This window comes from Hemisphaericaspora subhashii (assembly GCF_019202705.1).
Source record: "Hemisphaericaspora subhashii strain CBS 10753 chromosome Unknown scaffold46, whole genome shotgun sequence".
In the NCBI taxonomy this organism is placed as follows: Eukaryota; Fungi; Ascomycota; class Pichiomycetes; order Serinales; family Debaryomycetaceae; genus Hemisphaericaspora; species Hemisphaericaspora subhashii.
The window spans coordinates 1-12,591 of NW_026057302.1; the positions used below are offsets into that span (position 1 = coordinate 1).

The window sequence follows — 12,591 nt, forward strand, 5'->3', positions numbered from 1 at the left end:
CAAAATACAAACTCGAGGTGAGATTTTTTTTCCTTAAGAAATTCAAGTTGTGAATCTCGACCCAGTCTAGGGTTTACCGTTAACCGAAAAAAAAATTAAGCGAGATTAAAAAATAACATTAAACGATCGCGTAAAAAAATAATTCTTTAACGAACCAATGATGACACCAAATCCAACAACTTCTTCAAATCATCTGCAAAGTAAGAATTCTAGACCAATAATATCTCATATGAATTACCACTGATTGACACCAACAAATAACCAACCAAGTAGAACGATATACTCTTCGATAGAAAACCATCTGCCTCTTTACCTTATACTTGACCATTAAAAACCTCTTGTAACCATTGAATAACCACTTTACAATGGCCGGACGCTTTTGAAACACACACGCACATAACCCAGCCTTTCAAGATTGACCCCAGAAGTAATCAACAAAGATAGAACCTTAAGAATTTACAGTTTACAACCAATATGCAGTACATTTTACTAGCAGTAAAATTACAGGATTCAAATAGGAAATAAACGATAAATTAATTCGACAAAAAAGCTGCATATTCTTGCCTAATTAACAGACGAGAGAAATTTACATACATTTTGCCAACTTTACAATATCACTGCATTTTGTATGCAATTCGACGATTAACATAATAGAAGTAAGTATTTGTTTCTCCACCAATACTCAACGTCACAAAACATTTTAAGTCTAAGGTTTGTGTCAAGAGCTTAAGATTTTTGTTCGTGCGTGAATCGTAAGATTTTAGTTCTTGTGCGAATCGTAAGATTTTTGTTGGTGTGCGAATCCTAAGATTTTAGTTCGTGTGCTCATCTTAAGAATTGTTTGAGCGCTCCAACCAATGGGGCCCCTTTATTTTTATCTAACCGCGAAAAAAAAATTTCCGGTTGGTACACGAGATTTTTTTTTCTTTAGACGATGAGGAAAGGAAAAAATTTCCCCCCTTTAAGTATTTAAGATTACCTTTGCTACTAACCAAAAAAAATTTTTAACACAAGAATTCTTTTTAACTATTGAACTAGAAAATCGTTATATCTAAACTACTACTGAACATTCTTATCCATTCCACAATTTATGACTGGTCAAACTTCAACTGCTACCATTCGAGTGTTTATCCCAGGTGAACGATTCAATGATATTCTTCAATCTATTAAAAGGAATGTGGTGGAAGAAAAAGATGTTTTCAATCAAAGAACTCAGGAAGATTCCAAAGTTTTTACATTCAACAGTTATCATCACGCATATGACTTCGCCTGGGAAATGCAGAATCTTCTGTTATATATGTATGAGCGACAATCAGCCAAAACAATCCTTTTGAGATGTTATAAAGAATTTTGCCCCTCAACTTTAGCTTTATCTGCTGCAAGCAAAGAGAAACCAGCCAATGTGGTATGGAAGCACAAACACACCCACGACACTTGTACAACTTCACATTACGAAACATATGATGAAAGTAGAATAATAATACTGTTTATAGTTGAACATTTGAAGGTGATGAATAACGAAAGACTCGTTGAAGAATTTATATTGAGACATCCCGATATACAGGTTCCCACTTTTAATAAAACTCTTAGTCGGTTAGTGACCGTATATGAGCATATGTATACACAGTACATTGCACATTCTAATATCGATGAAGATATAGAAGATATCAGAGAAAAATATTGCAACAACCAAATATTTGCATCTAAAGATTTATCTATTCATAGATTCAATAAGAAAAATTCCAAACAAGCGGGTTCTTGGTGTGTTATTGTTCAAGTTGCGACAGAGATCAAAAAGTTTGGAACTCTTCAAGTCGGTGCTTCTTCAATCGGTATTGATCATGCTTCAAATGAGAAAGGCAGTCTTGTCTTGGTTAGTTTTGTCTCCAGGAATATGATAACGGGTGGTGCTGCCCCTATTGTCTTCCTCATAACGAATGATTACTCACTGGACATTCTTAAATTCTTCTTCAATGAAGTTAAATATTACAATTCATCTTTGGTTTCCCAGAACTTTATGATTGAATATGGTATGCTATCAACGACAAACATTATCAAAGAAGTTTTGCCTCAGTCAAGAATACAATTGTGTATGGAATCCGTTTACCACGCAATTGCTAGAAAAGTTAAAGGCCTGGGATTAGTTATTCCGATCAGTGATTTAGGACGAATCTTTTATGAATTTGTATATGCGAATTCAGATGCAGAACTGGAAACTATCTGGGCTACCATTGAAACTACATATGAAACTTATCCAGAATTATGGGATTTGTTGAGCCAATTGAAGAAAGTAAGGAGGTATTGGATGTCAATGCAGTCACTGGGTTTTATCAATTCATCAAATAATTTGGTAGCAGAATTCGAAGGACGCTTGAAGAAGAATATTATTCCCAATAGAAGAGTGGATTACATAATTAAAACACTTGCAGAGGAAGTAGAGTTGTTGAAGCAAGAATCAAAGGAAGTATGGCAAGGAACACGTGAACGTATTTTATCACTGGTAGAGATTCAAAATCGAAATGATGCTATTACATTAGCTAGAGAAGAAGGTTTCATTGAGAATAATGTTGTCTCTCACAACAAATCGCAAGAGTGCTTTCATGTTACAGTTCCTAATGAAATTGGTTGTATTGTTAGATGTTCAGAAAAAGGATTTGCGTGTTCTTGCAAACTGTCATGCCATTGGTGTTTGCATATTTTCTTCGTTGTCATTAAGAAAGAGAGAGAAGGTAATTGGAAGATGCAATTCAACGAAGGGACCTTTACACAACAATATACACCAACTGAAGGTTTTAAACAGAGAGAATACATTGACTTACCACCACTAATGTCGAATAACATCGAATATGATCCAATAAATCATGACCCCCTTATTGAGAATCATCTTGCAGTTGATGATGACCATCCATATATTTCTGATGATTCGAATATCCATGGTGAAACAATTGAAAGTTTTTCAAGTCCTGATATAAACCAAGATAACCGCGAAGAAACTAACTCACAATGTCAAATAAACAAGCTATTAAATGAATCTAATACATTAAAGAGATCAATTGATGAAATTAGTAATGGTATGCAAAAAAATGACGTCCTCCAACAGGTTGTTCGTTGCAGATTAGAACTCCAGAATATTAATAAAAGGATTTGTTTACCCCAAGACTTGGAGAGGCAATGTTCCAACAATGGCAGAAGTATTACCCCAAGACTGGGAGAAACAATGTTCCAAGGCTCGAAGAGACAATCCTACAAGAGATGGAGAAGCAGTCTTCCAAGACTTGTAAAAGCAATCCTCCACCAGTTGGGGAAAGGATTTTCCAGGAGTCGGAGACAAGATCAACCAACTCTTGGGGACTAATACTGGGAGAAGCAATCTTCCAGCACTTGGAGAACTGATGTACCAAGAATTGGACACATGATTCTGTAAAAATTGGACAGGAAATTGCCCATGATTATAGAAACAATTTTCCCATTATTCGAGAAATAATTTTGCTAGAGTTAGAGAAATAAGCTTAATATTGGTATATCTCATCTTATATCATATGGATTTGGTATTCACATACATATAGAACACAAATTGCAAGGCTAGATGTTAGATGGTTCATCAATGACTATCATTTAAATTACAATAGCGAATTAATAAATTTGAAACTTTATAGACTATCAAAAGAAAATCTACTTTTCTTTATCTATTACTCCTCTTCAACATTCAACAAATCAGGCAGTAATTTGTCCTTCCTGTGCAATAGAATTCTTTAAATTTTTCAAATTTAACATCTAGGTCGAATATACTACCTTTGCCTCGAGTATCTACTTCTCTTCAAAATCTCCTCGAATTATTTGCGTAAAACCACTTGCAGGATCTTCTTCTTGAATATCAGTCTGCAATGGGAGAATGGGGAGTTCTTCGGGAGCAGCCTCGACTTTCATAATATCTGGATTGTACTCATATGGAAAAAAATAACTATCTGTACCTGGTTCTAGCATGAGATCATCTTCATCCACATGTTCATTATTGATAATATGCCTCAAAATATGTTCAAACTAATTTTCAAATGGATGTACTTTTTCACATGGACAATTGTATTGATAAGGGCCATATTATTCGACGGTATAAGAATCTGTCTTCAAAAGAATGACATTACTACCATTGGATTCGGATAGAAGAATCGTCTGTAATTGGTTGAGCTTTCTTAATTCTTGCAATAGAATGTCTTCAATGCTGGACAAAAGTCTAGGAGATTCATTTGCTTTAACTTTCATTGAAATGGATTGGATATAGTACATTGAATCACCTAGTGCTTGAAGAAGGTTTGTAAAATGTTTCCATTCAAAGTTACCAATGTAGCTGTCCCTTAGATTAAGATGATACAGATTTACAAACTGATTGTCTTCCATTGGTAATTGCGAATATGAATGTTGCCAATGTTCCTTCGATTGGTACCAGCCACCAAGATATCTTTTCCAAATTGGTTCTCTGTCAAAATGCATCATAAGACGCTGCCATTCCTGGTTAAATTCCCTTTTATTACTAATAGAAACAAGATTAAAAAAATGATAAAGGAATGAAACTTGAGATAAGACAGCGATGTTTCCATTACGTATCCAAGCTTGACAAAGAACTTGATTAATTGAAATGGGACAAAAGCGGAATTTTTTGTTGGGGAGGTTCTTTTTAATAGCCTTCATTATTTGAATCTCAGAATCAACCACAAAGCCCTTTCCGTTCTTCAAGTAATCTTTAGTTTGTTCGAAAAAGTAATTCAATGTATCCTCACATTTCGAGTTGGTCACCATGAAAAGCTTGGGGCATTCTCTTACTGCAATACTAGAACGTGATAATACAGTCAACAATTTAACGGTACCATGTTATTTGTCAGATTTGGTTGGGTAGATAATATCTAATGCTAATCCATCAATACAAGCAATATGTAGCATATCTTGATTGTCGGCAGAATCTTTGCAAAGGATAGCAGACCAAGCCTTGAAATCATCCGCAATGTAATTGTCGAACTCCTTGTAGATTATCTTTGAAAATCGATTGTGTGGATTTGAATTTCTGAAAAACCTCCAAAGATTTATCAAGTTGGTGTAACCTATAATACATATGCTTATAAACCCCATATATCAGTTGGTGACAACCATTAAATAATGTCGTTTGTGTTTTCAGATAGTCACGGTAATGCTCCAGTTTAATTTCGTACCAGTTTAATTTTAGGTAGTTGTCAAGTGTAAACTTTTGCATGCTTAGCTCTCCTTGATGATCATTAAAATAAGCACCTGACATACAATCATGGGTGTGATCAAAATGCCATTTTAATTCAATTTTCTATGGATCAGCAAAGTAATATATGAAGTGCAAAGAGGTTTTGAATGGCCTTTACAAAGGAAACGACCTGTCTTATTACCATATGAATACCAAAGCAGAATCTGTTGAATGAAGTAAAGTATCCTTTTGATGTTATCACCTTCATAAATATAAGTATATGGATGGGATCTGGCTTCAAAGTTGGGTAATTTTACTACTATATCCAGAAATTGCTTAGCTTGTCGAGGGATAGCCAACACGTCTGATGCTATTATATGGCCTTTACCATTATCCCTGGAAGTAGATGAGATCACTCTTTGTTGCGTTGTTGCAACGATTTGATCTTCTATTGTTTGTGGCTTGAAAGACGGTCCTGCAGAAGATCCGTGCTGTTTAGCTTGAGGGATTGATATGTGGCTATTTGTTGTTGATTGGTTAGCGGAATCTTCGTTGTCGCTATTAACAATAGTCTTGACTACGTTTGTGACTACCTGCAAACTCGGTAGCGCCAGTGGGTAGAGGTGGGCTGGGTGTCCCTTGCGAACGTGTATTACTTCCTGATAGGATCTGGCTTTTAAATTGTTTCTTGACGATAGTTCTTAAAATATCACCTGACAGAAAGACACCAGAAATACAATAATCAGGATCCAAATCACAAAGATCGCTCTCTTGAAATCCTTCAATCTGGAGCCTATCCTCATCTGGGTATAACCTTTGGAATCTAGTTTCAATTCGTTCTTTAAGTTCATTAAGATCAATTGCTGGATCTTCCAAATGTAGAAAACGCTTACAAACCAATGGGTCTATCTCGCTAGTTGGTTCATTTGCATAATTCAATGGAATAATGAGTACGTTTAACTTTAGCTTGGTCATCTTTTCCTGTGGGATGTAGGTTTTATTAGGCTGCTTTCCAAAGAAACAGATTAGGGTTGTATATCTGTTCTCAGATAAATCTGTAAACTTTCTAAAGGGCCATTCCCAAATATAAACCGAAAAAAAGGGGCTCACAGGCAAATACCAAAGGGTTTTAGCTTCGTGGGTTTGTGCCGGTAATCTTTCACTAAAGTATTTACTATTGTGTATAAATCATCCAGCTCGCCGTGACCAGAAAAAAAAAATTCTAGATCCGAGCTTCAAAACCGTTCCTGTTGCCTTGAGGGGCCCCAGCCAACTATCGGATTACTGATCTATAGAATAGGACATAATACTCCTATAGTTATGTTCATATATTATATAACTATACATTGATCTAATGGGGCTATGATTTGCACAATTGATTTTCTTGTTTCTTTTTCAGAAGCTCACGACCTCGAATTACATCTACAGGACTGCAATACTTATAGTATAAGTTAAATACTTTCAGCAATAATCATGTCCCAATGATGAAGGCTTCACGATATGAATGATAAGATGGCATCAGACAGGAATATTCCAATACATTTGACCTTTGCTTATTAATCATCGCCTTTAGTGGTTTAAAGTGCTAAAATAATGGAATTCTATTGACTAGATGTATCATGTTCGCGTTTCAATTTGGATTTGTTTATATTATTTAAAATCGTGTGACTAAAACGAAGTTTTTGAGTAATGGTGCTCACATAGCCCTCAATCTTAGCTTGTTTTAATAACGCTCGTGCTTTCTATTGATGGATATCCTCCAATACTTATTAAAATTAGGGTTCAAGTACATGTCGAAAGTATGTTAGAAATTGTAAGCTGGCCCACAACAGCTAGTCATGCCATACGAACACAGCGATTTGCCAACGATGAGGCAATAGACTATCCATAAGGTAAAACTAAGAATAAGCAGTGATAAACGAGTTCAGTTTACAGTATTTTAATTGGACTTCTTATCGTGATTCATTTTCCCCAATATTTGGATCTCATTTTTAGCAAAATCCAATGAAAGAAATAGTCAATGTACGTGAAACAACAGCCTCTCAATTTTAGAGGTTAAGTGCTTTTGTTGGGACAACAGATATCATATCTTATTAAATATGGTCTCCGAGGAAGCCCTCCGCCAGGAAATATCAAATAATTAGGAATACATCGCAGCAAGGGAGCAATAGTTTAACAGATTCAATATACAATTCAAAATTGGTAGACAAAGATTCTTGTAAACTACAGGTTATACAGGAAGAAGGAAGTTGTTGCTTTCCAATGGTGAATGCTTGTGCCGGTATAGCTTGAAATGGTGATACAACGTTCTGAAGCCGTTTTTGTCATTGGCTTCCTGCTTTCTTTTGATCCGATATGCCCATAAAAGAGAATCAAATATATTTGTTTAGGTATAAAATCTCCTATTAAAGAAGAAATGCAATATATATGTTTTTAATGCTTCGCCCCTTCTACAATCCTTCTCAATATCACCAAGATCTTTTAGATAAGTTCTATAGAAGTCTTTTCCTCGCACAAAGTTCTCTACAGATGTACCTCTAGCCTGCATGATAACTCTATTAGTTAAAGCAAGATTCGTATCAATGCCTAGTAGCCTACTTTGAAACCCATACAAAGCTTGCAGTGTAAGCAATCTTCCCAGAAAATAAAAAAAAAATTGAATAAAGACTCCTTCATTTCATCCTGCTCACCATTAATCTGTCCTCGAAACATGGCCTGGCATAGATTTGGGTAAATAGGTTGGAGCATTGTAATGATCAAATTCCAGATTGCTAAAGCATGAGTAATGATGAACTTCGTTATCAATTTGGTGGTATAATACCGCAGGTATCTAGGAAGGCTCTCCCAAAACTCTTGGAAAATCATATCTCTGTCGTGGAAATTACCATCATCACTGTAAGCTAGAGCATATCAGTAGCTGTAAATGAATTGCCGGAAGCTACCAACATCATACTGGCAAGAGATTTCGAGATATCATCCACAATGTCTAGCAACTGCTTCCTATAATCAGTAGTGATACCCCACATAATCCTACAAATAAGAAAACAAAATTTTGAATAATTCAGTGGATTCTTTGCGTTTACTCGTCAAGTCAATCAAAGTATCAACTCTCTCTAGAAGAAGCTTAATGAATAGTCTATTGATTCTTATAAATTCTCTAGAAGGCACTACCATTTCTTTGATTTCTTCAACTAGTAAGCCATGAATATAAATAAATTGATTTGATTCATCATTCTGAGATTCATCTCTATCATCAGATAACTTCGTAAAACGAGCAAATGGTCTTGTACCCACTTCATGATGACATAAGGATATGCATAGGTTGAAACCGTTCTGGTATCATCAACAAAAAGGTCAAGACTTTTTTTGAATAATGAACTTCTCTTTTATCATCACTTCAACATTTTCATTGCTCTCAATGGGTCTTTCAATTATAGGGCATAGAATCTTCAAAGGGATATTCTGTGAAATCTTGATTAACGAGACACTCTAGTACGTCATTTGCAAGTATATTATCTAACAGGCTTCGTTCTGCCATAGATATTAATCAATGTAGAGTCTTTGGTTGAAGTTGGGAGTATTTCAAAATTATTTGTATGAAGAGGATGGCTTTTCCACGCTCGATCCATTTTTTTACACGATACTAAAAATTTCCAACTAAATGAGGATTGAGACCGATTTTTTTAGAATTTTATCTATGAAATCCATTTCGAAGATCTCTTATTACACTTCGTAACTTCGTAATAAGCAAATGTTTATCTATCCTTTTAAAGGTACTAATCATTACTAAATTAACTAAAAACATAATGCATTCATAAGTGGTATCAGGAAAGTTCACATACATCCAAAAAGGACTCAAGGATTTGAACATCTTGACTGTCAACCTACACCATACAAATTAGATCTTGATGTAGATGTATGATTTACGATACATCTAGTTGTGAAGAAATGTCTCAACCAATACCTATGAATGATTTATATTGGGAATTATTGGTCCTCGAAATATTGTTGAATAAATCATCTACATGAGTTCTCTAGGAGTTCCGATTATCTTTCATCCGATTTGAACTGTCCATTGGGTTGCAGTCTGCCAAGGTTACGTATATGAGTCTTGTTCAGAAGGTGTACCATCGTAGGTATGTTTCCAAAATTGAATGTGTCCCTAGTACCAAACAAGTTTTCCCAATCGGTTCAATACAACAGCACCAAATATACACACTATGCTTCGTTCCCCAGTTCTTGGTAGATACTGTCTTGAAATACCGTTGTCAGAAAACCGATGTCTTCTTGAGAGTAGCCTGACCTTAAACACTCAAGCTTATTTCCGGTTCTTGAAAAAACAATCATCATTAGCTTGTTTTGATATATTGGGGAGTTTACTTTATTGTCTTAGAGAAGTGGAATATAATACCCTTTACTGACAGGAAACTTTATTTGGACACCTGGGATTCCTCAACCAATGTCAAGTAAGGTTTCTCTTTGCAGCTTCGTTTTAGTTTTATCGTATAAGCAAATCCATTAAACCCCAACCGAGAATCAGTTTATTTCTACCCAGATGGGAGGCAATTTGTTGTATACGCAACATGTTCGTTCAAAATAAGAGAATTATATGTTATTTCCTAATTACGTGAAGGGTTAATGACATCCAATGAATCATTAGAAAGCACTAATAGATTAATTCTTTTCAGAAGTATTGGGAATTACTTGGAAGCCGTATCTTTCAAACTTGGTCAATAATGTTACTATTACGTTTGTTAATCTGCCAGGCTGTATTTATACAAATTAGTCAGTTTCTATATTCATTCAAAACTATTTACATATTACTTTCTAAAACCTAGAAACTTAAATATTTCACTTGCAAATACAGGGGGATTATCAAGATATAAGTGGTGACCAGCGTTTGGGATAATCTTGAAGCTGGCCATCTTCTTTTGATATGCACTAATGGAAATATTATTGATCTCATTTGTCATTTCCATCCCTGCTTCTTCATTCATCCAATCTTTGTCACCATACATCCACAAAGTGGGTACTCCCATTTCTACAAATTTCTCTGGACATCTATCTAATAGTGGTAGTTTGGCTAATGCACCGATGGAAAGTATTCTAGTTAATGCGTATTCTCCTGAACCCTTCCCATTAAACACTCTGTAAATGTAATCATGAACATTTTGAAAATGTTGTTGGTCTTGATAATATACATGGGCAAATCTGTGGGTTGTCCAACCTGAAATCATCTTCGACTTAATTGGTCCTGCATTTCTAACCAATGCGAATGGGGAATAGTTATGCTCCCACATATAGTCAATGATCTTTCTTCTTCTTGTTTTTGGCTCTTCCGGTTCTACCTCAGTACCTTGGACGATGGCTTCTTGATCTGCCAATACCTCCTGTTCAATTGCAATTGCAGGGTTAGATGCATTTTCTTTATCTTGTTCAACCCGAGATACAGTTCTTGAAAGATGATTCTTCAATAATGAATATTTGTTTCGTTCCACACCAACAGGACTTAATAAAATCAATTTATCGACCAAATTATGTTTAATACCAGTTGCAACATCAACCAATTTCTGATTATATTTTAATACGTATGCTGAGCTAAGATATCCACCAAATGAATGGCCCATTAAGATAAATCTATTAATTCCTCTTTTCTTTCTCCAATCTTCAATCGAATCCAAAAACCAATCTTCTACTTGATATACTTCTTGTTTTGTTCCAGATGGAAAATGGGGGAAATGGGGTCTTGAACTAAGTCCGAATCCTAGTAAATCGATTGCATGAATTTTTATTCCAGGAATTGAAGATAAGGAATCAAAATTATCAATAAATAATCCAAGTGAGGCTGCTTAACCATGGATCAACACCACTTCTTTACAAGGCTCAAGACTATTATTATTTGTAGAAGGTTCTGGAGAAGGCTCAAGATTCTCAATAAAGACTTCATGAATGTAATTTCCATTTCCAATATCAGTATTAATTACAGATGCTCTTCTTTTGCCATCAGATTCCGGAAAGAATGGTAGATGTGATAATAAACGAGCTTCGACCTTTTCATCTGAATATTGAGGATACCAGCTGTGTTTGAACCAATCAGCCACTGACTCTTTCCAAGTGTAAACTGCTCTTACTCGTCCGTCGTTAAATTCATTCTTCTTATCTCTCATCCGGTGCATTGGTTCTTCAGTTTGGCTAGCCATTTTCTAGTGTTCTCTATAATGTAGTGTGGTTGTAGTGGTTGTATGTTTATTTATTCAAAGAAGTTATCCAAGAAGTTCTACTAATGTTGAGAATGTTCTTTGCTTTCCTTATGAGTAGTAGTAAGGGAATATTGTAAGTTTATATATATCCCTAAAAGTGATGAGTTGTTGGTATGCGAAATTTTCCCGGTTTTCCGAAAAAGTCGGAGATAAAATGAAAGTAGGAATAAATCCATTTTCTTCCGCCAGCCGCCGCCGTTGTTGATGACATATTTTTTTTAAGAACGGCACAGCCCAATTGATTTAATTGCAAAAAAAAGAAACCCCATAATTTAGATTGTTTGAATTGAATCATTGATTATCGGACACGTTCTGTGGAGAGAGATTACCGGGCTGTGATGAATGATCTTAACTATTATAAATACAAACGATTAGAAATTATAATTCCAGAATGATCCGAGAGGAAATTATAAATAAAACCAACAGCTAATCTTCAATAGTTTACAATGTCAGAAAAGACTCAACTTCCAGTCTCACCTCCTCCTTACCCATCAGAAGAAACTGAATTACTTCCCCAAATTGAGCAAGCCAAAAGTGAACAAGCAAATCCCACACCAAAAAAATCTCATTCGCTATGCTGCTGTTGCCACAAACACGGGGAAAATACGCCTTTCTGCCCTCAGCGGGCGTTGGTTCGGTACATAAAGAAAAAGATTTCAAAAAAGAGAGCTTGTTCTGGTTGCTAATTCTCACTTTCTTCAGAAGTGCTTGTTGATCGCGATTGTCGAACTGTAGTGTTGCTGGTTAAACACATAATCACCTAGGTTGTATTGAAATAGTCAATCATTTAGGATATTCATTTGAACTTAATCCCATTGTTTGGGTTGTTTCTTCTTTACATAGTCTGACGAATACATAATATATTTATAAAACAAGAATCTCTATTACCGAGAAGCTTCCAATGTGCTACTGCCATATTGTAAGATCATGCAATCTGTCTACCTCAAGGTTTTCTCAAAATACGAGGAGATTCAAAGTAGTCGTAATGAATCTGGTTTACTGGACGTTTCTTCAGTAGTCATGGAATATACTCTTTGATATATCCTCCAGCAATCTTAGTTTCTTTCTCTAAGATCTTCAATAATTGCCCACCCGTTTTCTTTACAATGCCTTTTAAGTATACGACAT

General features: G+C 35.3%; 4 protein-coding genes across 4 annotated transcripts; 1 reads left to right on the forward strand and 3 right to left on the reverse strand. All coding sequences in view use genetic code 12, as the record gives it.

Annotated features, from left to right (window-relative positions):
* Positions 1-1,090: 1,090 nt before the first annotated feature.
* J8A68_003091 (uncharacterized protein) lies at positions 1,091-3,355 on the forward strand (the record flags this gene model as incomplete). The annotated part of the gene is made up of 1 exon (XM_049406909.1): positions 1,091-3,355. The coding sequence occupies one exon, from the start codon at positions 1,091-1,093 to the stop codon at positions 3,353-3,355; it is 2,265 nt and encodes a 754-aa protein (XP_049263575.1).
* Positions 3,356-3,807: 452 nt separating this feature from the next.
* Positions 3,808-4,794, reverse strand: J8A68_003092 (uncharacterized protein; the record flags this gene model as incomplete). Its single annotated transcript, XM_049406910.1, has 2 exons — positions 3,808-4,041; positions 4,108-4,794. The coding sequence occupies 2 exons, from the start codon at positions 4,792-4,794 to the stop codon at positions 3,808-3,810; spliced, it is 921 nt and encodes a 306-aa protein (XP_049263576.1).
* Positions 4,795-5,313: 519 nt separating this feature from the next.
* On the reverse strand, positions 5,314-6,178 carry J8A68_003093 (uncharacterized protein; the record flags this gene model as incomplete). The annotated part of the gene is made up of 2 exons (XM_049406911.1): positions 5,314-5,702; positions 5,782-6,178. The coding sequence occupies 2 exons, from the start codon at positions 6,176-6,178 to the stop codon at positions 5,314-5,316; spliced, it is 786 nt and encodes a 261-aa protein (XP_049263577.1).
* A 3,845-nt stretch (positions 6,179-10,023) lies between these two features.
* Positions 10,024-11,403, reverse strand: J8A68_003094 (uncharacterized protein; the record flags this gene model as incomplete). Its single annotated transcript, XM_049406912.1, has 2 exons — positions 10,024-10,954; positions 11,069-11,403. 2 exons carry the CDS (start codon positions 11,401-11,403, stop codon positions 10,024-10,026), a joined length of 1,266 nt encoding a protein of 421 aa, XP_049263578.1.
* Positions 11,404-12,591: the final 1,188 nt, after the last annotated feature.